Below are 21963 nucleotides of genomic sequence, written 5' to 3'. Positions count from 1 at the left end.
CAATACATGGGGTGCATCATTCTATGACAAATCCTATGAATCTTATGCTTGAAGTTGATTATGTAGCAAGATTTTGGATAGGTAGTGACAATGGCAATGGGAATGCTGGTTTCTGGGTGGATCTAAATGATAATAAATGAATTTGCACCAATCAGTGGCATACTCCAATATCCAATTCAGAAGGTCTCAGTTTCGGCATGCCCAACAGCTTGGCTTTGTTGCTTACCACTCGAGAGAACAGGCGGAGTGTTTCCAGGTCTTCCAGGATGTTGCTATTTTTGGTTGTGATCAACACCATGTAGAGTTTTTCCAGTGGCTGGTAGACGTAGCGCACACTCTCGGTCTCCACAAACGTGTGCTGCTTCCCAGTGTTCATTAGTTTGGGGAATGCTGCCAGCAAACCTTCAATTCGGGTCCTCGTCATTTCCACAAACTGCCGTGAGACGAGCGCCTTCCCAGCTTTGGTGCAAACCGCTGTAGCCAACAGCACCTAGAGTGGAGGGAGGGAGGAGACAAAGCAGTTAACAAGGGGAAATACAGCAGCTTCCCACCCTAATGAAGTAAACGAGACGGAGATGTGCTGACTAGACAAATTCGGTTGCGCCAGAATTCTATTATAAAATCGCTCATTCAACTCAGACATAGCATTTACATATGCTCTCAGGGAAAGAGCGATCGTGACTTTAACTGGCTGTTGGAAGCAATTCTTTTAAACAATCCTATGTTCTTGCCATTGGATGCAGTAAATACCCGTTGGAACAAGAGTTTCACTTTGGGCCTCTGATCAAAAGTGACGGCAGCATCAAGTACAAGCAGCTTGGGCTGGTGCCCTTCGGCTACGGACTGTTATCTTGGGTCAGGCCAGCAATAGCCTTTCAGCATCAAAGCGGGGATGCAATTTTGGAGCAAGTGCTTGTGTGTAAATCTTGAGCTCCAGAACAGTTCAGTGGTACATAGAGCATCAAACAAGGTCCCACCAGGTATCAGCTCACAACACAAAACTGGCCTTAATTGGGCACAAATTGGCAACCTAACCCAAGCTAAGCCACCGGATCAGGTTTGTCTCTGATCATAGAATAGAATCATCGAATAGTACAGCACAGAAGGCGGCCATTCGGCCCATCGAGTCTGCGCCTGCTCTTTCAACGAGCAATCCAGTTAGTCCCGCTCCCCCACTTTCCCCACATCCCTGCAATTTTTTCTCCTGATGTCCTGCACAAATAGCGTGCCAATACTCGCCAGGCTCACACACAAGAGCTTGCATTTATATAGTACCTTTCACGTCCCAAAGTGCTTTACAACCAATTAATTACTTTCAGAGTAGTCACTGATGGTCAGGAAACACGCACAGCAAGGTCCCACAAATATCAATCAGATGAACGACTAGGGAGAATTCCCCAGCCCCCTCAGTACTGCAGGGAAGTGTCAGTCTAGATAACGTGTTCAAGTCCTGGAATGAGGCTGGAACACATAACCCTCTGGCTCAGGTGTGGAAGTGCTAACACTAGCCAGTGAACACTCAGAACAACCACTTGGGGGATGAGTTGCCAGGTGACCAGGAACATGAAACAACAACCCCAGAAACCTGCGGGAGGGAAGAGGGAGGAAACCATTATAAATAAAACACTTTGTACAGGAAACTTTCTGGTATCCGGCACTGACGGACCGAGTTGGTGCCGTCCCATCAAAACTGCCGTATAAACCAGCGCTAATGTTAAAACATACGGAGCTTTTCAGCTCCGTGTGAATCAACAAACCCTGTTGCTTAGCAACAGCTTCAAAAGTCAGCCGCAGCTTAAAAGCGTCTCTGTAGCTAAGCAACAGCTTCAGCTAGACCTTGCAGAGCCTGACTGGGGGAAAAAAAGCAACGAGAAGTAAAAAAAAACTTATAGGAAACAGCTCCTGAATTTTGCCGGATAGAGCTTTCCGGACTTTTAACCTCCGGTTAAACGAAAGTTTCCTGTATATCTAAACAGTTTGGAAGTGTAGAATAATGCAAATATTCTAAAATGCAGAAGTATTTTTCTTGGTCATTAATGGTATTTTATTAGTTGATCAATGGAAATTTAACTGACAACTTACAGAAAAAAAACATATGGAACTGAAGATTTAATCCAACTCATTCAATTGTAGCTGAAATTCACGAACTTGACCATGCTAAATAAAAAGCTGCAGTTATATTCAAAACAGTGCATACTAAACACTTTGAAGGAATGTTTTTCTCTGACCTTGCTTCTTCTGAAGTCAGATACTTGCAAGTCTGTAGTATCCGGTCTGAACTGGCTATTCCCCAGGTATGAATCTATACTGTGGCCACTATCCTCCTTCTTCTTAGGCAGTCCCTCGGAACCGAGGATGACTTGCTTCCACATTAAAAATGAGTTCTCGGGTGACTGATGAGTCCAATGCGGGACCTACAGCCTCCGTCACAAGTGGGGCAGACGGAGGTTGAAGGGACGGGTGGGTGGGGTGCTTGGGTTGACGTGCGCTCCTTGCGCTTGGCTTCCACTTGCTCCCGGCAAAGAGACTCGAGGCGTTCGGCGCCTTCCCGGATGCTTCTCCTCCACTTTGCGCAGTCTTGGGCCAGGGATTCCCAGGTGTTGGTGGGGATGTTACACTTTTTCAAGGAGGCTTTGAGGGTGTCCTTGAAGCGTTTCCTCTGCCCACCCGGGGCTCTCTTGCCGTGCCAGAGCTCAGAGTAGAGCGCTTGTTTTGGGAGTCTTGTATCGGGCATGCGGACAATGTGACCCGTCCATCGGAGCTGATCGAAGCTCTGACCACGCTCAATGCTGGGAATGTTGGCCTGAGCAAGAACACTGACGTTGGTGCGCCTATCCTGCCAATGGATTTGCAGGATCTTGCGGAGGCAGCGTTGGTGGTACCTCTCCAGTGCTTTGAGGTGCCTGCTGTACATGGTCCATGTCTCTGAGGCATACAGCAGGGCAGGTATCACTGCTGCTCTGTAGACCATGAGCTTAGTGCCGGGTTTGAGGTCCTGGTCTTCAAACACTCTCTTCCTCAGGCGACCGAAGGTTGCACTGGCACACTGAAGGCGGTGTTGGACTTCGTCATCGACGTCTGCCCTTGTTGACAGTAGGCTCCCAAGGTATGGAAAGTGTTCCACGTTGTCCAAGGCCTTGTCGTGCATTTTGATAATCGGGGGGCAGCACTGTGTGGTGGGGGCAGGTTGGTAGAGGACCTTTCTCTTACGGATGTTTAGTGTAAGGCCCATGCTCTCGTATGCTTCGGTGAAGGTGTTTACGATGGTTTGGAGTTCGACCTCCGAGTGAGCGCAGACGCAAGCGTCGTCTGCATACTGTAATTCGACGACCTTGGATCTGGACTGGAGGCGACGGAGGTTGAACAGTTTCCCGTTTGTTCTGTAAATTAGCTCCACTCCAGTGGGGAGCTTACTGAGGGTGAGATGGAGCATTGCAGCAAGGAAGATTGAGAAGAGCATTGGTGCGATGACACAGCCTTGCTTGACCCCGGTTCGTAGGTGAATTGGGTCTGTGGTGGAACCGTTGGTCAGGATCACAGGAAAGTCAGATCCAGTCCTCACTCAATGTCCATATGCACACAAAGGTCACTAAGCAAGGTTATCGGGGTGGGCGGGAATGTGGAGTAATCATTATCAGCCATGATCTTATTGAATGGCGGAGCAGGTTCGAGGGGCCGAGTGGTCCACTCCTGCTCCTAATTCGTATGTATAAGAGTCGGAATCCTGGCTGATCTTCCTTATTTGCAAACCAGGCAAAGGGTCTTGTTGGCTTGTATAAAACTTTTTTACAGCCTTTGCAGAATGTGCCATCGCCAACTGAAGAGTTCTTTTAAAATCAAAGTGATTGTCCGCACGAGCATTTTTGTGGCCTTCTGCGCGTGTGCGCGGTATACCGGAGCCGCGCAGGCGATCCCTCCTGCACACGCGCGGTTTACCAAGGCCGCGGATGTGCAGTACCCAACAGTTGTGGCCTGCAGTGCAGCATGATCCACGCTTTCCTTAAGCTTCGTGGGAGAAGGCCCGTCGTTGGATCCATGCTGGCCAGGGGGTAGGAGAGAGGATCGCGCGAGAGAGCGGTCAGGAATTTGTGGAGGAGGATGGAAGAGGTCAGAAACTTTGGGGGGGGGGGGGGGGGGGTAGTTCCAGGTTGGCAGGGGGGGGGGGGGGGGGGAGAAAGAGAGGGAGGGAGAGGGGGTCAGGAACTGGAGGGGGGGGGTGGGTTGGGAGAAGGTCTTAACCCACGAGGGTGAGCCCTGTTCTATGTGAGCTCTTCTGTCTGGAGCCTGGCAGTCAGAATGGCTCAAATTACACTTTGCAAAGTAACTGATTACATAGGCAGGCAGGATCTAATGACACATTTCTGGGTGTGTCTTGTCCTCCAAGGGGACCAATCAGAACTTTGGTGTTGCGAATAGACAAGTCCTTTTAAAATAGCTGCATATGTGCAATTGTCTAAGTAGAGCCAGCAGGTGTGAAACCGCCCAATATAAACAGAAAAAGGGAAAACACCGACTCCCTTGATGGCCAAGGAGGTAAATGGAAAGGACATTTGTTACATATAGAAACAGATTTCTGTTAATAAACACTTTCACCATTCAATTCTGACGATAAACAAGCTGTTAAATGGAATATACAAACTTCTGTTTGTAGTTTATTATTTTTTAAAGAGTCAGGAAAGTGATAAATTCAAATTCTAGTCCAGTTCTGAAGCACGAAGAGGCAGAAAAATTCCACAAGCAGAGATACTGACAACAAAGAGCCTTTCTGTGAGAAATCACAATACCTCTATGTGGTGCACCAGCTATGTTAAGGTTATTCAACAACAACTTGCATTTATATAGCGCCTTTAACGTGGTAAAACTTCCCAAGGTGCTTCACAGGAGTGTTATAAGACAAAAAAATTTGACACCGAGCCACATGAGATATTAGGACAGGTGACCAAAAGCTTGGTCAAAGAGTAGGTATTAAGGAGCATTTTAAAGGAGGAAAGAGAGGTAGCGAGACGGAGAGGTTTAGGGAGGGAATTCCAGAGCTTAGGGCCTCGGCAACAGAAGGCACGGCCACCAATGGTGGAGCGATTATAATCAGGGATGCTCAAGAGGGCAGAATTAGAGGAGCGCAGAGATCTCGGGGGTTGTGGGGCTGAAGGAGATTACAGAGATAGGGAGGGGCGAGGCCATGGAGGGATTTGAAAACAAGGATGAGAATTTTGAAATCGAGGCGCTGCTTAACCGGGAGCCAACGTAGGTCAGCGAGCACAGGGGTGATGGGTGAACGGGACTTGGCGCGAGTTAGGACACGGGGCAGCCGAGCTTTGGATGACCTCAAGTTTACGTAGGGTAGAATGTGGGAGGCCAGCCAGGAGTGTGTTGGAATAGTCAAGTCTAGAGGTAACAAAGGCATGGATGAGGGTTTCAGCAACAGATGAGCTGAGGCAAGGGCGGAGACGGGCAATGTTACGGAGGTGGAAGTAGGTGGTCTTTGCTATGCTGCGGATGTGTGGTCGGAAGCTCATTTCGGGGTCAAATATGACACCAAGATTGCAAACGGTGTGGTTCAGCCTCAGACAGATGTTAGGGAGAGGGATAGAGTCAGTGGCTAGGGAACGGAGTTTGTGGCAGGGACCGAAAACAATGGCTTCAGTCTTCCCAATATTTAATGGGAGAAAATTTCTGCTCATCCAGAACTGTATGTCGGACAAGCAGTCTGAGAATTTAGAGACCGTGGAGGGGTCGAGAGAAGAGATTGTGCTGGGTGTTGTCAGCGTACATGTGGAAACTGACGCTGTGTTTTCAGATGATGTCGCCAAGGGGCAACATGTAGATGAGAAATAGGAGGGGGCCAAGGATAGATCCTTGGGGGACACAAGAGGTAACGATGCAGGAGCTCAAACAGGAGTGGAAATTCCACTTTACTGGTTAGCTCCCATCGAATCCAACCCCCAGCTACCAGGAAAACAAACTGAAAATATAATTACTGATGACGTTATCGCTGCACCATGAATGGGTAAACACTACAGACAAAACAAACCTTTTGTTTTAAATCTTGGATGTATTTGTGGGAGCTTTAGCCACAAAGGTGTGGTAATTGGCAATCTCTTACAAGAAATCAATCCACTATGGAAGTTTATACGATAATCCTCCACATGCGAAAGCTGAATCCTAATATAGTTACTCAAATTAATAAAATCAAGTGTTTAAATTTTTTCTTACAAACTAACAGGAAACAACAAACCTCTCTCATATTTGGGGTTTGTCTTAAGATTAGAGGCTCTTTCATTGAAGGAAACGTCAACAGCTTGAGAAAGGCCATTTTAAATCTTTGGAACAAATTTAGTAGAAATAATTTAAGTTACCAAAAAACTCACTCATGAAGTAACTCAAAATCCTACCCAGTTTAAGATTCTTAAAAGTACAGCAGGATGCCATGTACCAAACTGGATCAATGATCCCCCTCAGGCCATATGTTAAGCAAGCTGTTAATTCAGGTCTACACATGCTGTAGTCCCAATATTTAATGTGCTGTTATTCTGATCTCTATGTACCACTTCAAACTGCAGAACACTGCACACAACAAAAACAGACAACCCAATCTTGTAAAGCCAATGAACTTTCCTCAGCAAACGCAATGCCGAAAGCTTTAACCTTGCCTGGTACAGTATTATGGAGTATTCACCTACACCAAGGTGCATGGGTAAGAACACAGCACTTACACACCACACAGTCTGTAGCGTTTCACCAATACTTCCAAACAGGAGTACAGCATGGTTGCGGCACTATAACTAAGAATGCCAGTCTCCAGCTCGAACACCATATTCTATTTTTCCCCGCAGATATTTGAGGTTTTCTCCTCTTCAAATGAGTCAGATTTTCCAGGAATTCACAACTCATTGATAGTGGATATAGTTTCAGAAATAATATACTATGGTTGATTAAACTCGTGTTGCAGCTGGAACAGTTTTAGCACAAAAATAACTGAGGGCATAATTTCTCAGAAGTATCCACTGTAATTATGAAAATATTTTAAACACAGCACTATTAACCAGGAATAAGCCCGCTGATTGGCACCCCATCCACCACCGGCACACCGTGGCTGCAGTGTGTACCATCTACAAGATACACTGCAGCAACTCGCCATCTCTACCACCTAGAAGGACAAGGGCAGGTGCACAGGAACACCACCACCTCCAAGTTCCCCTCCAAGTCACACACCATCCTGACTTGGAAGTATATCACCGTTCCTTCATCGTCGCTGGGTCAAAATCCTTCAACTTCCTCCCTAACAGCGCTGTGGGAGCACCTCCACCGCACGGACTGCAGCGGTTCAAGAAGGCGGGTTACTACCACCTTCGAGGGCAATTAGGGATGGGCAATAAATGCTGGCCTTGCCAGCGACGCCCACATCCCATGAACGAATAAAAAAGTCTCTGATCACAGCAAAATTGCAGAACTTGGCATCATGGTGGGACAGTACACTGAAGTATTAATGCACAGCACTATGAAGTGGAAGGTATGTTTGATGCCCCACTTTATCTGATCTCAATTACAATTTTATATGGAGGCACTGACTGCAGACGAGCCATTTCTCCGCCCCGCACAGAGAGAGGGGGGAACTGGAAAAAGGGTCGTCTCCAGACTGTCTCTTGTGCAGATCTAGGCAGCCAACCTTGGAGTGATTTTAATCAGAGACCTGGAAGGACATTGTCCACAATGATATGGCTGAGGTAACAAATTAAGACTGAGATGAGGAGGAGTTTCTTCACTCAATGGGTTGTGAAGCTGTGGAATTCTCTACCTGAAAGGGCTGTGGCTGCTGAGTCATTGCATATATTCAAGGCTGAGATAGTTAGATTTTTGGACTCTAGGGGATAGGGTGGGAAAGTGGGGTTGAGGTCGAAGATCAGCCATGTTATTGAGGCTCGAGGGGCATCATACATTAAAGCATATACTTGAATATGATATTCCCTTAAGCATAACGGTGCCAATATAATAAATAGTGACAACACCATGCATTGCAGACAGAATGAGCATATCCAACAACCAATCACATCTACTGCCTCTGAATTTGCCCCGGCACAAAAATAAATCCGAGAGGTGGGTTTATCTTGCAGCGGGCTGAGCATCGAGAGGGGCAACTGGCCACTGGAAACCAAAGGTCAGATATCAGGTTGACTGTCTTTTGAATGTCAATAGAGTAGGATTATAAATGCACAGCTACAGTCATTTATTATTTTCCTGTGCGCACATATTTGAAGTCATAATTACAATCACAGGTACTTTATAAAGCACGAGGTGTTACACAATGACCACATGGTGCGAGTTAACAATGCACAAGTGAGTTGCATAGCTCTGACCTATTCCATAACCTCATTAATATTCTATTTGCACCTCTGTGTAAAATCCATCAATATCAATTAAAAAAAGTTAACAATTTGGGTGAACTTTGGTTAAGATGGTAGCTGTCAGTAACTGAAGGGTAAATAGTCTCTGCGATATCAGCATCAAGCTTCCCAGGTTAGATGCCAGATCGGATCAGATGTGGGATAAAGCTCCTTCTCTGTCTGAAGGAAGTGCTTTAATTCAAACTCAACATTCCTACTGCACTGGTGTGACATTTTTATTTCCACATCTGGTTCACTAATGTCCTTTAGGGAAGGAAATCTGCTGTCCTTACCTGGTCTGGCCTATGTGACTCTTAACTGCCCTCGGAGATTGCCTGGCAAGCCCCTCAGTTGCATTAAACCGCTACCTAACAGTACTGTGGGGGTACCTTCACCACACGGACTGCAGCAGTTCAAGAAAGCGGCTCACTGCCACCTTCAAGGGCAATAAACGCTGGCCTTGCCAACGATGTCCACATCCCGGGAATGAATTTTTTAAAAACTGCTTTCAAACTGCTGTGCACAAGTAAGCAGCTTGTCTGGTGTTCAAAAGTTGCATTAAGGGAAAATACACTAACTGGCTGTTAAACACAACACTTCTTCCTCCCCATTGGTCTCAAAGTAGAGTAACTGGTCACAATACCAAATCTAAACCTCAATCCAAATTAAATAATTAAAAAAACTAGTATTGTAATCACAGAGTTCCAAAGACATACCCACAGACTTCTCCGAAGCTTGCTACAACGGTGGCACACAATGCAACCTGGGGACCACATGTAGCCTGTTTCCCTTTTACCCATGGTCGTCGGCAAACTTGCTGCTCCACGGGTTTCTGATCCTCCACTCATGGCCTTCCTGTCCGTGGGATGTTGACCCAGCAGGGATTCAGGGTTGACCAACAAATGATGGCAAGGGACCAATTAAGCTGCACAGCGCTCTGGACCTCCCGCGCAGCCAGCTCACCGGCTTTTAAATTTAAAAACCGCGCATGTGTGGATTTTTGAAGGGGCCGCGTGGTCCAAAAAAAATTAGAGGGAACATTGCAGAAGGATCATACCAACTCCCATACATCAGTGAAAGGGCCCTAATAATTGAAGGGAGTGAGGGAAGTCTTGTAGGTGGGGGTGTTAACCACTCTCATCACACTCTGGGGCTGACCAACCACTTTCTAAACTGTCCTTTACAGTCCTGTTTTGATTCTTATCGCTGGGGTAAATCCTTCTCCTTTTTCGTAACATTCAAAAGGAAGAGAGAGACATGTTTTTACACTTATGCCCATTTTTTTGTTCATTCTGTTGTCAAATTTCACAATTGCCCTTTCAGAATTGATCAGACTGCCCAGAAGCAAGCAGATACCAAACATTCCACCAATTAGTTCAGAATTGCTTGACAAAATCCTACCATCACGGCCTGTTACAAAATGTTCCACTCAAGTTAATTTATTTATATTTAATGTAGATGGGTGTGACTCAGGAGTGGTGGCTTACTGAAAGATTCTTTGATTTTCCCATAAATATGTGATGGAAGCAAAGGGTTATCATTGAAAAATGACTGCTGGTAGTACAAGAGCAACTCTGCATTTAGCACCACGCAGAACACAAAACTGGGGATACAAAACACAACACCAGCTGAGAAAATCTACTGATCGATCATTCATCAAAACACATTGTATTTTATATATTTAAAGGCATTTTGCAAACAAGACTATAAAATGAGGTGGGACTGCAATAGGTACAGAAATTACCAGAAACTAGTGGACAGGTAGAAAAAGTAATCGAAAAAGCTAATGGAACATTTGTCTTCCTACACCTGGAGATAAAGGCTAAGGGGTGGAAGTTGTACTCCAGCTGGATAAAGCGCTGGTTAGACCGCATCTGGAGTAGCTGTGTTCCGTTCTGGGTACCACACCTCAAAGGATATATTGGCATTGGAAGGTGTGCAGCAGAGATTCACCAGAATGACACCAGGGCTAAAAGAGTTAAGAACATAAGAAGTAGGAGCAGGAGTAGGCCATACGGCCCCTCGGGCCTGCTCCGCCATTCAATAGGATCATGGCTGATCCGAACCTAGACTCACGTCAACTTCCCTGCCCGCTCCCCGTAACCCCTAATTCCCTTATCAGCTAGGAAACTGTCTATCTCCGTTTTAAATTTATTTAATAATGTCGCAGCTTCCACAGCTCTCTGGGGTAGCAAATTCCATAGATTTACCACCCTCTAAGTGAAGAAGTTTCTCCTCATCTCAGTTTTGAAAGGGCAGCCCCTTATTCTAAGATTATGCCTAGGGTTGCAAAGGGGTGGAAAGTTTCCGGTAAATTTCCGGAAATTTTCCACGGGAAGTTTAGCTTGGGAATTTTGCCCAAAAAAGCACATGCTAGCATAATATTGTTTTTTTTGTATTTCTTTCTTTTTTCCCCCCCCACAGGTCCTCTCTTAAAATTACTAACAGAGATGGAATCTTAATTATTAAGGAATTTCTTAATCTATATGTTTATCTTCTTACTTGGCTTGTTTTAATAATTACAAGTTTTGTGTGTGACTGTGAACAAATGTGTCCTGATTGGTTGGAATGAGCGATTAGCTCCCTCTATTTGTAATATTTGCATATCGAATTGTGATTGGCCTGCAGGCATCTGTAAGACTGCTATAGTTTTTTTTTTAAGATCCAGGTTAGGGGTCCTGAGGGAAGTCATTTTGTTTTCTGCTGATGTTGTGATGATGCAGTAAGTAAATCAGACTTTATACCAAATAAACCAGTTACTTGTTGAACTCTGTTGTCCTTCAATTTAAAATATACAAAATAATACACTATTGGTGATGTAGCGTCGTGTGTGTACAGGTCATGCTTCCATCACATGGAGCATCAGCAAAAATGTACTCACCCTGTTGCAATCGTGCTGATCGACCACAGTTCGACAGAGATGAATGCCCTTTATTTCTCTGCATAGAACAATGCCACGTTTACCGTCGGATGTGTGGAAGGATTTTACCCCAGGCATTAAAGATGGAAAGACTGTGTACATGTGCAAACACTGTAGAAAGCCATATGTAAAGAATGCCACACAGATGCAGCAGCATTTATCTAAATGCAACAACTTCACTCAAAGCTCACAGCAGTCAGCCCAGAGTTCCTCTGCTTCCATTCAAGAAGATGATGGTTCTCATTCAGCATCAGGCTCCTTATCATCAGCAACTCCTGGCCCACTTGGAAGGTTCTTTGATAAAATGGATAACCATAGCCAGAAGAATGCAGATGAGTGCCTTGCTCGAGCTGTATATGCAACAGGCTCACCCCTCATGCTCACAGCCAATGTGTACTGGAAGAGATTTTTCAATGTTATTCACCCTGCATACTGTCCTCCCACCAGACATGCTTTGTCTACTTATTTGCTGGAGGCTGAGTATAACAGAGTCCAAGGAAAGCTCAAAGAAACGATAGCGATGGCAGACTGTGTTGCAGTTATCTCAGATGGGTGGTCAAATGTACGAGGGGAGGGCATCATAAACTACATCATCTCCACTCCTCTCCCAGTGTTCTTCAAGAGCACAGACACGAAGGACAACAGACACACAGGCACATACATTGCTGATGAGCTGAAAGCGGTCATCAACGATCTTGGATCACAAAAGGTCTTTGCAGTAGTTACTGACAATGCTGCGAATATGAAGGCTGCTTGGGCTCAAGTGGAGGAGGCCTACCCTCATATTACATCTATTGGGTGCGCAGCTCATGGGCTTAACCTGCTCCTCAAGGACATCATGGGTTTGAGAACCATGGAAGCACTGTACAAGAGAGCCAAGCAAGTTGTTAAGTATGTCAGGGGAAAACAGGTAGTTGCAGCAACCTACAACTCCAAGCAAATGACAAAGAACAAGAACACCACACTGAAGCTGCCCAACAACACTAGATGGGGTGGTGTTGTCATAATGTACAACAGCTTTCTGGAGGGTAAGGAGTCGCTGCAAGAAATGGCAATATCCCACTCTGGGGATATGGAAACCACCATCAAGAAAATACTGCTGGATGATGTGTCTCAAAGCAGAGGAGAAGGCAATTGTTCAATTCATACAGACGCGTCAAGAATTTTGTGTCAAGCCGATCCATGCTGCAGCATACATGCTGGACCCAAAGCATGTTGGGAGACCAATACTTTCTGGAGAACAGATCAACAGCGCTTACAGTGTGATTTCTACCCTCTCACACCATCTCAATCTGGATGTGGGCAAAGTTCTGGGAAGTCTGGCAAAGTTCTCTACCAAGCAAGGTCTTTGGAATGGGGATGGGATATGGGAATCATGCAAGCATATCAGTGCACATACCTGGTGGAAGGGACTTTGTGCATCTGAGGCCCTGTCACCTATTGCATCGGTGATACTCCAAATCCCACCTTCATCAGCGGCCTCCGAACGAAACTGGTCACTTTTTGGGAATACGCATACAAAGGTGCGCAACAGGCTGACTAACAAGAGAGTGGAGAAACTGGTGGCTATCCGGGCAAACCTACAACTTATTGAGCCAGATACAGAAGTGTCCACCACACAGCTAGACACTGACACAGAGGAGGAAATGGACACGTCAGAGCCAGAGTCAGAGAATCAGGAGGAGCAATGAGGAGTAGAAGACTCAGAAGACTCATGAGTAGAAGACTCAAAGGGACAAAATAAGGACAAATTACAGGCTAAATAAGCTGACGCTCTTTTTATTTTATTTTAGATGGGTCTTTTTTGTGGGGGTTCAATAAAGTTCAAAATTATAACCTAAATAAAGTTTTGAAAGCCTGTTTTTATTTGTATGGAACAGTATGTCTATTTTGACGACAAAGATAATACAAGGGTCAGAGACAAAAACCATCAGTGTGCAAAAAAACTCTAAATTCCCATAAATTCCCCAAAATTCCCATGGAAAGTTTCCTCTTTTAAAAATTCCCAGAATTTTGCAACCCTAATTATGCCCCCTAGTTCTAGTCTCACCCATCAGTGGAAACATCCTCACCGCATCCACCCAATCAAGCCCCCTCACAATCTTATATGTTTCGATAAGATCGCCTCTCATTCTTCTGAATTCCAATGAGTAGAGGCCCAACCTACTCAAGCTTTCGTCTTAAGTCAACCCCCTCATCTCCGGAATCAACCAAGTGAGACTTCTCTGAACTGCCTCGAGAGCAAGTATATCTTTTCTTAAATATGGAAACCAAAACTGTACGCAGTATTCCAGGTGTGGCCACACCGGTACCCTGTATAACTGTAAATTACAAGGACAGGTTGTATAGACTCAGCTTGCATTCCCTTGAATATAGAAGATAAAGGGTGATCTAATTCTAACCCTAGCGTTTAAGATAATTAAAGGAGTTGATAAGGTGGAGAGAGAAACTATTTCCTCTGGTGGGGGTGTCCAGAACAAGAGGTCACAAACTTAAAATTAGAGCCAGACCGTTCAGGGGTGAAGTCAGGAAACACTTCTTCAGGCAAAGAGTGGTAGAAGTCTAGAACTCTCCCAAAAACCTGTTGAGGCTGGGGGTCAATTGAAATTTACAAGACTGAGATTGATAAGATTTACTTGGCATACGTGTTAAAGGATATAGAAACAAGCGGGTAAATGGAGTCAAGATACAGATCAGCCATGATCTAATTCAATGGCGGAACAGGCTCGGGGGCTAAATAGCTCCTATTATATTCATAAGAATCATACAGGAGAGAAGGAGGCATGCCTGTGCCGGTTCTTGGAAAGAGCTATCAAGTTAGTCCCACTCCCCTGCTCTTTCCCCACAGTCCTGCAAATTTTTCCTTTTCAAGTATTTATCCAATTCCCTTCTGAAAGTTAATATTGAATCTGCTTCCACCATCCTTTCAGGCAGCGCGTTCCAGATCAGAACACGCTGCTTAAAAAAAATTCTCATCTCCCATCTTACCAATTACCTTAAATCAGAGTCCTCTGGTTACCAGCCAATGGAAACAATTTCTCCTTATTTACTTATTAAAATCCCTCATGATTTTGAACACCTCTCATAAATCTCCCCTTAACCTTCTCTGCTCCAAGAACAACCCCAGCTTCTCTCGTCTCTCAGCTTAACTGAAGTCCCTCATCCCCGGTATCTTTCCGGTAAATCTCCTCCGCACCCGGTCATGCTCCCATGATGACAAAGACATTGTTGATAAACCAATCCAGGGAGAATCTGAGCCGATTAGCATCACCCCACAGTGGCGCAGCTGGGACAAGGTGTGGGAGATTGAGGGCCGCAAGCAACGTTCCCTCGAAGCGGCGCAGTCGCGCAGCCTGGGACCGACTTTTGCAATGTTAAGTTTCGCACATGCACAAAACTGTGAATGGACCGTGCACCCCAAAAGAAATTAGGGGAACACTGGCCGCAAAAGCCAGCACGTTGCACACGGACATCCAAGATATTTTAGCCAATGTTTTTGCAGTATCAATGACAAAAGCACTGAATGGCATTGCAATAAATCATTCAGTTCAGGCCTGGGATTGATGAGCATACAATGAGGAAGATTAGAATAATTTAAAAAATAAAATGACACTCCAGAGAACGGATGTGACCCTGCTTCCTTTCAGATCAGCGTCAGTTTGGCTCAGTGACAGCACGCTCACTTCTGAATCAGGAGGTTGTGGGTTCAAGTCTGATCCCAGCCCTCGAGCACACGACATAAGGTGACACTTCAGTGCAGCACCGAGTGCAGTGTTGCATTGCTGGAGGTGCGGTCTTTCGGAGAAGACGTAAAACTCAGGCCCGACTGCCTGCTTCGGTGGATGTAAATGATCCAATGGCACAATTCGAAGAAGAGGAAAGGAGTTCTTCTCGTGTCCTGCTCAAAATGAATCCCTCAACCAACACCACTAAAGAGATCATTTCTCTCATTAGGGGACTTTCCTTGTGCAAACTGGCTGTCACGTTTGCCTAAATCAAGTCTACAGCACAGAAACAGGCCATTCGGCCAGTATTCATGCTACACACCGGCCTCCTCCCACCCAACTTCAGCTAACCCTAACACGATAACTTCTATTCCTTTCTCTCTCTCTCTCTCAGGTGCTTGGCTAGCTTCCCCTTCAATGTCTCTACGCTGTTTACCTCAAGAAAAAAGATTTGCATTTCGATAACATCTTCGACAACCTCAGGACATCCCAAAGAGCTTTACAGCCAATTAAGTACTTTTTGAAGTTTAGTTACTGTTAAAATGTACGAAACACAGTAGCCAATTTGCACACAGCAAGCTCATACAAACAACAATGTGATAATGACCAGATAGTCTGTTTTTAGTGATGGTGATTGAGGGATAAATTTTGACCAGGACACCGGGGTGAACTCCCCTGCACGTCTTCAAAATAGTGATATGGGATCTTTTACGTCCACCTCGGAGAGCAGACAGGGTCTCAGTTTAAAGTCTCATCTGAAAGACAGCACCTCCAACAGTGCAGCACTCCCTCAGTACTGACCGTCCGACAGTGCGGCACTCCCTCAATACTGCTCCTCCGACTGTGCGGCTCTCCCTCAATACTGCTCCTCCGACAGTGCGGCGCTCCCTCAGTACTGACCCTCCGACAGTACAGCGCTCCCTCAGTACTGCCCCTCCGACAGTGCGGCGCGCCCTCAGTACTGCCCCTCCGACAGTGCGGCGCTCCCTCAGTACTGCTCCTCCGACTGTGCGGCTCTCCCTCAATACTGCTCCTCCGACAGTGCGGCGCTCCCTCAGTACTGACCCTCCGACAGTACAGCGCTCCCTCAGTACTGCCCCTCCGACAGTGCGGCGCTCCCTCAGTACTGACCCTCCGACAGTACAGCGCTCCCTCAGTACTGCCCCTCCGACAGTGCGGCGCTCCCTCAGTACTGCCCCTCCGACAGTACAGCGCTCCCTCAGTACTGCCCCTCCGACAGTACAGCGCTCCCTTGGTACTGCACTGAAATGTCAGCCTAGATTTTTGTGCTCAAGTCTCTGGAATGGGACTTGAACCCACAACTGACTCAGAAGCGAGAGTGCTACCCACTGAGCCACAGCTGACGCTCCATGTGGTAGCAAGTTCCACATTCTAACCACTCCCTGGGTAAGTAAGTTTGTGAATGACCTGTTGGATTTGTTAGTGACTATCTTATATTTATTGCCCCTAGTTCTGGTCTCCCTTGCCAGTGCAAACATCATCTCCACGTCTACCCTATCAAACCCTTTCATTATCTTAAGACGTCTACCAGGTCACCCCTCAGCCTTCTCTTTTCTAGAGAAAAGAGCCCCGGCCTGTTCAGCCTTTCCTCCAGCCCATTCAGTCTTCACTACACAACAGTAACTACATTTCAAACTTAATTCATTGACTGTGCAGCACTTCAGGACATCCTGAGGTTACGAACGATGCTATAGAAATGCAAGGTCTTTCTTTCTAGTCAGCCTGATCAGCGAGTGTCTATGCTGCAGCCCATGAACCACATGCAATCCGCTTTGGCAATCTGGCAGCTTACTTCTACTTGTGTTTATATATTTTTTACTTGCTTATTTTTCCTGTTTTGAGCCTGTGGCTTTGTAAAAGTCAATTCGCACTGTTAGCAGATAAATCCTGAATAAGAGTGCCAAGATCGATTGGAATTCATGGCTTGAGATGTATGTAAATCAAAATATGTAAAGCCTGGAATCCACCCATGAGGCTCACAGTAACAAGCTGAGACACTACTGAGCTAGACTGACTAGCCAGATAGCGAGCCTCTGAAATGTCACTGTATTACATCGCGCTGGTGAAACACAATCAGGCTCTCACTCAGCCTACACAGCTACACCCTAAATGTTAGGCCCTGGCACTATGGCAGGAATAAGAACACAAGAAACAGAAGCAGGAGGTCGGTCATTCGGCCCCTTGAGCCTGCTCCATTCAGTCAGATCATGGCAGACTTTCTACCTCAACTCCACCGTCCTGCCCATCTCCCACATTTCAGACTGTTTTCTTCTCTCTTCCTGAATGAGGTGACTCTTGCTTCCACAGTACCAGCAGCCCTTCAGTACTTCACTCAAGTTGGCATTTTCCACATTAATTAGCGATGGTAGACTATTCAAACATTTGGGGGGGGGGGGGGGGGGGGGGGTTGACTGTACACCAACTAACAGCAAGCATCCTGGTCGATTTTCACCCCATTCCCTGGCCAAGGTACACTTTGGCCAATTGCTGTCTTGACTGAGTTAAGTTAACCTGGAACCTTTATGTTCAGGTAGTCTGTTCACACATTGAGGAGCTGGTGGTGCATTAAAAAAAAATTGACAGAATGCTGCTCCTTTAAATTTCCAATGAACAGCATCGGAGTGCAGTACATCGCTCACGTGCAGCTTTCTGAAGCTCACTCTCGCCTGAGCACACCCTTATAGCGAACTGCTGCATAGCAGCCATCAAGGAACCCCAACTTTCCAACCAATGTCAAACAAGGAAACCAGTCCGAAAAGAAAGTGAGGAAATATTCACAGCTCAGTGCTAACCAAGAGTTGTGATTCAGAGCTCCAAATAGCATCAGCGGTCCACTCTCCTAATCTGAAAGCACAGCAAAATCTTAGCCTGCACCATTTAAAAAATCTAAAGTGTAAGTTTTGATCAGCGTGGAAGCATCAAAACTAGATATACAAGTTCTAACATCTGGCACTCATTTAACAACAGTATCACATTACCACTGCTTCACATCATACTATTTTCAGGTGACATCAAACAGGTGGAACCTAATGTCTTAACTTCCCCTCAACAGTACTCTACCCAAACACATTGCATGACTGAAAACAAATATGAATATAATCTGGGTCATACATCTCAATGACAAACTCAAAGTTCACCTACTGTACCTTAGACCAATTCAAAACTTCCATGTTTAAATATAACTAGGAAGTGAGCATTTTTTTTTTAAATTAATGCACACTCAATTTTAAGCCACTTTACTCATTCTTTAGCACAGTGAGGTGGTGAGCTTTTACAGTTCCTTCTTGCACCATTTTGTATGAAGTGATGATGTGTCACATCCACATGAAAAAAAAGACAGCCCTCTCTCAACACAAACTTATTCTACACTAAGGGCAGAGAAAGGAAGCCGCGTTTAACAAGAAAAGCTGGCCATCTGAAATTTTTAAAAATCAAAAAATGTTGGAAATACGCCAGCATCTGCAAACATTCCCAGTTCATTAGAATGGGCTCTGACAAAGGGTCTACACCCAGAACTTAGGCTAACTAACGAAGGAACTGTTCTCCTTATTTGCAGTCAATCTTAGCTTACACCCTATTTGAGTATATCTTTTCCCCAGTGCTGAAAAATGAACAAATAAAAGTTTGAACACAAAAAAACCCTCACAATCTTATTTAACCCACCCCCTGAAAGCAGGCTGACTTTACAGGCTGTCAAAAGTGAAGAGCCCGGTATCACTCTTTTAAGCGCCCATTAGATTAATCAAAGAAATTGTTTAAAAAGTGCCTCTTTTTTTTTTAAAGCGGAAACAGCCTAATGCTGATCAATATTGAGCCCAGATTTGCACTCAAGCACCAATGAAGTTGACTTTAACCCCGCTGGAGGGGAGAATTGCCTGGGCTCGGTTAAAAGAGCCGGCAGTGCAGAGCCGGGAGGAAGTGAAGGGCGATGTTGGAGGGAGAGCCGGCGGCCACAGCCTTTGTGCCCAGTGCGGCCTAGCGCAGGCTCGGGTCCCCGGGCTCGATTTCCCCAGGCCGCCTCCCCCCTCATTCCTCCGCGTCGTCGTCAGGCGGAACAAATAATATTTTTTTTGAAAAAGCGCAGACTTTCTCACTCTTTCTTACCATCTTCGCGTGGTCCCGGAGGCCTGTCTTGCGCTGCCCGCTGGGTGTGTCGGTGTGCGGGGAGGGGAGCGAAGGCCGGGCGAGCGGGCGGACTGAGCGCCGGCAAAATGGCGGCGGCGGCCACGTCTCCAGCCGGAAGCGCGCAGCGCGCAGCCCGCCGGGTCAAAGGGCGCAGCCACCTGCCCAGCACCACACTTACACTAATCAAACTAGACAACAAAATTAATAATTCCAATACTGCATTTAAAAACTAATCATAATGCAAATCAGACTACATAAAAAGTAATAATGCAAATCAGACTACATATAAAATAATAATGCTAATCAGACCACATCTAATAAAACTATATTCAACAAAAAATAATAATTCCAATACTGCATTTAAAAACTAATAATAATGCAAATCAGACTACATCTTAAATAAGAATAATGCAAATCAGACCACATCTAATAAAACTATATTCAACAAAAATAATAATTCCAATATTGCTTTTAAAAACTAATACCAATCAGACTACATCTCTAAAATAATAATACTAATCAGACCACATCTAATAAAACTATAATCAAAAATAATAATGCAAATCAGACTACATTTAAAAATAATTCTAATAAGACTGCATTAATAAATAATTCTAATAAGTTTCATTTTAAAAATAAGTATAATGCAAATAAGGCTACATTAAACAAGTAATAATTCTCTACATTTAAAAAGTAATATTGCAAATAAGACTACATACAGTTTGCAGTATATAACTTATTTCTGGATTTAAAAATAATGAAATCCTTTGCCAATGCTGGAAATAGTGTCAGTGGTGGCTCAGTGGGTGCCACTCTCACATTTGCGTCAAAAGGTTGTGAGTTCAAGTCCCACTCCAGGGATTTCAGCACATAATCTAGGCTAACACTCCCAGTGCAGTACTGAGGGAGTGCCGCACTGTCAGAGGGGCAGTACTGAGGGAGCGCCGCACTGTCGGAGGGGCCGTACTGAGGGAGTGCTGCACTGTCGGACAGGCAGTACTGAGGGAGCGCCGCACTGTCGGAGGGGCAGTACTGAGGGAGCGCTGCATTGTCGGAGAGGCAGTACTGAGGGATTGCTGCACCGCGGAGGGGCAGTACTGAGGGAGCACCGCACTGTTGGAGGGGCAGTACTGAGGGAGTGCCGCACTGTCGGAGGGGCAGTACTGAGAGAGCGCCGCACTGTCGGAGGGGCAGTACTGAGGGAGCGCCGCATTGTCGGAGGGGCAGTACTGAGGGAGCGCCGCAATGTCGGAGTGGCAGTACTGAGGGAGCGCCGTACTGTCGGAGGGGCCGCACTGAGGGAGTGCTGCACTGTCGGAGGGGCAGTACTGAGGGAGTGCTGCACTGTCGGAGGGGCAGTACTGAGGTAGAGTCTTTCTTTCTTAGGTAGGTGGTTGATGGAAAAGAGAATAAACTGATAGGGGAAGAGGATGGGCAGGACTACTGCTGTTTAAGGATAAACAGCAATAGGGATTGGTTGATCCAAATGGCTTGTTTTTGTATTGTAATTTATTTCAGCCAATAGGAATAGATGACTACACAAGTCAGAGGAGCATTCCAACTCCCATCAGGATGGTTAACACGCTTGCGCCCGGGTGGCCCTGGAGATGGAGCACGCGGTGTCTGCTGGCACACTCGAGACCTTCCGCCACCGACGGGCACCCCAGGGACTGGAGTGCATCATTACCACCGGGGACCAAATTTAAATTTTAAGTTTCATTTGTTCTATTTTTTGTTAAATTACAGTTTTAATTGATCGCACCAAAACAGCATCAGGATGGTTAACATTTTGGGTGTGTCAGAACCCAGGTTACACTCAAAGTTATGTCGGCAAACATTGCAGCCAATTTGCACACAACAAGGTCCTACAAACAGCAATTTGATGAATATCAGTTAATCTGTTTCTGAGGGTATTGTGTGAGGGAGGAACGTTGATCAGGAGACTGGGATAATTCAGCTGCATTTCTTTGAAGAGGATCTTTTACATCCACCTGGACAAGCAGACAGTTTGGCTTGACATTTCATCTGAAAGACAGCACCTCTGGCAATGCACCACTCTCTCAGTATTGTACTGAAGTTTCACCTTAGATTACAGTGGGATTCGAACCCAGGAATTTGACTCGGAACTGAGAGTGATTCCACTAAGCCAAGATGAAAGCAGGAGATAGAGAAGAATGAGCAGAGAGGAGGAGAGGTAGACTTGGCAGTAGATGCACTTGTGGTCCTCACTGGGTCCTTCATCGTCGCTGGGTCAAGATCCTTGAACTCCCTCCCTAACAGCACTGTGGGAGTACCTTCACCACACGGACTGCAGCGGTTCAAGGCGGCGGCTCACCACCACCTTCTCAAGGGCAACTAGGGATGGGCAATAAATGCTGGCCTTGCCAGCGACACCCACATCCTGTGGATTTTGTTTTTTTTAATGCTGCTCTTCTTGGATAAGCCACGGGGAGAGCTACAATTGTACTGTTCTTTTTCACTTTTTTTGCCCTATGAGGTAGTTTCCCTATGCCAGTCATCTTCTTCCAACTGAGCAGATAGTCCATAGGCTGTGTTCCAGGCTCTATAGCCAGCAGCAGGAAGGGTATAAGAACAACCTCTGAGTTCAGCAAGGCTAGCATTTATTGCCTATCACTAGTTGCCCTTGAGAAGGTGGTGGTGAGCCACCTTCTTGAACTACTGCAGTCCTTGTGGTGAAGGTGCTCCCACAGTGCTGCTAGTGAGGGAGTTCCAGGATTTTGATCCAGTGACGATGAAGGAACAGCCGATATATTTCCAAGTCAGGATGGTG

General features: G+C 45.8%; 1 protein-coding gene across 2 annotated transcripts in view; it reads right to left on the bottom strand.

The window, feature by feature from the left end:
- LOC147100241 (coatomer subunit delta) overlaps window positions 1–19288 on the bottom strand; it is a 51061-nt gene extending 31773 nt beyond the window's left edge. Inside the window, exons 1-2 of one of the 2 annotated variants that reach the window (XM_085967706.1) lie at window positions 19152–19288; window positions 227–490 (exon numbers count right to left, since the gene is read on the bottom strand). In XM_085967706.1, coding sequence (XP_085823832.1) covers window positions 227–490; window positions 19152–19154 — 267 coding nt within the window. In that variant the 5' untranslated portion in view covers window positions 19155–19288. Of the gene's footprint in view, window positions 1–226; window positions 491–19151 lie in introns of those variants that run through there. The other variant, XM_085967705.1, reaches the window with a different exon arrangement.
- Window positions 19289–21963: the final 2675 nt, after the last annotated feature.

Source organism: Somniosus microcephalus, chromosome 26, assembly GCF_052327205.1.
Source record: "Somniosus microcephalus isolate GS21.2 chromosome 26, FLI_Smic_1.0, whole genome shotgun sequence".
Classification (NCBI taxonomy): domain Eukaryota; kingdom Metazoa; phylum Chordata; class Chondrichthyes; order Squaliformes; family Somniosidae; genus Somniosus; species Somniosus microcephalus.
This window is presented reverse-complemented; position numbering and strand designations above follow the sequence as displayed.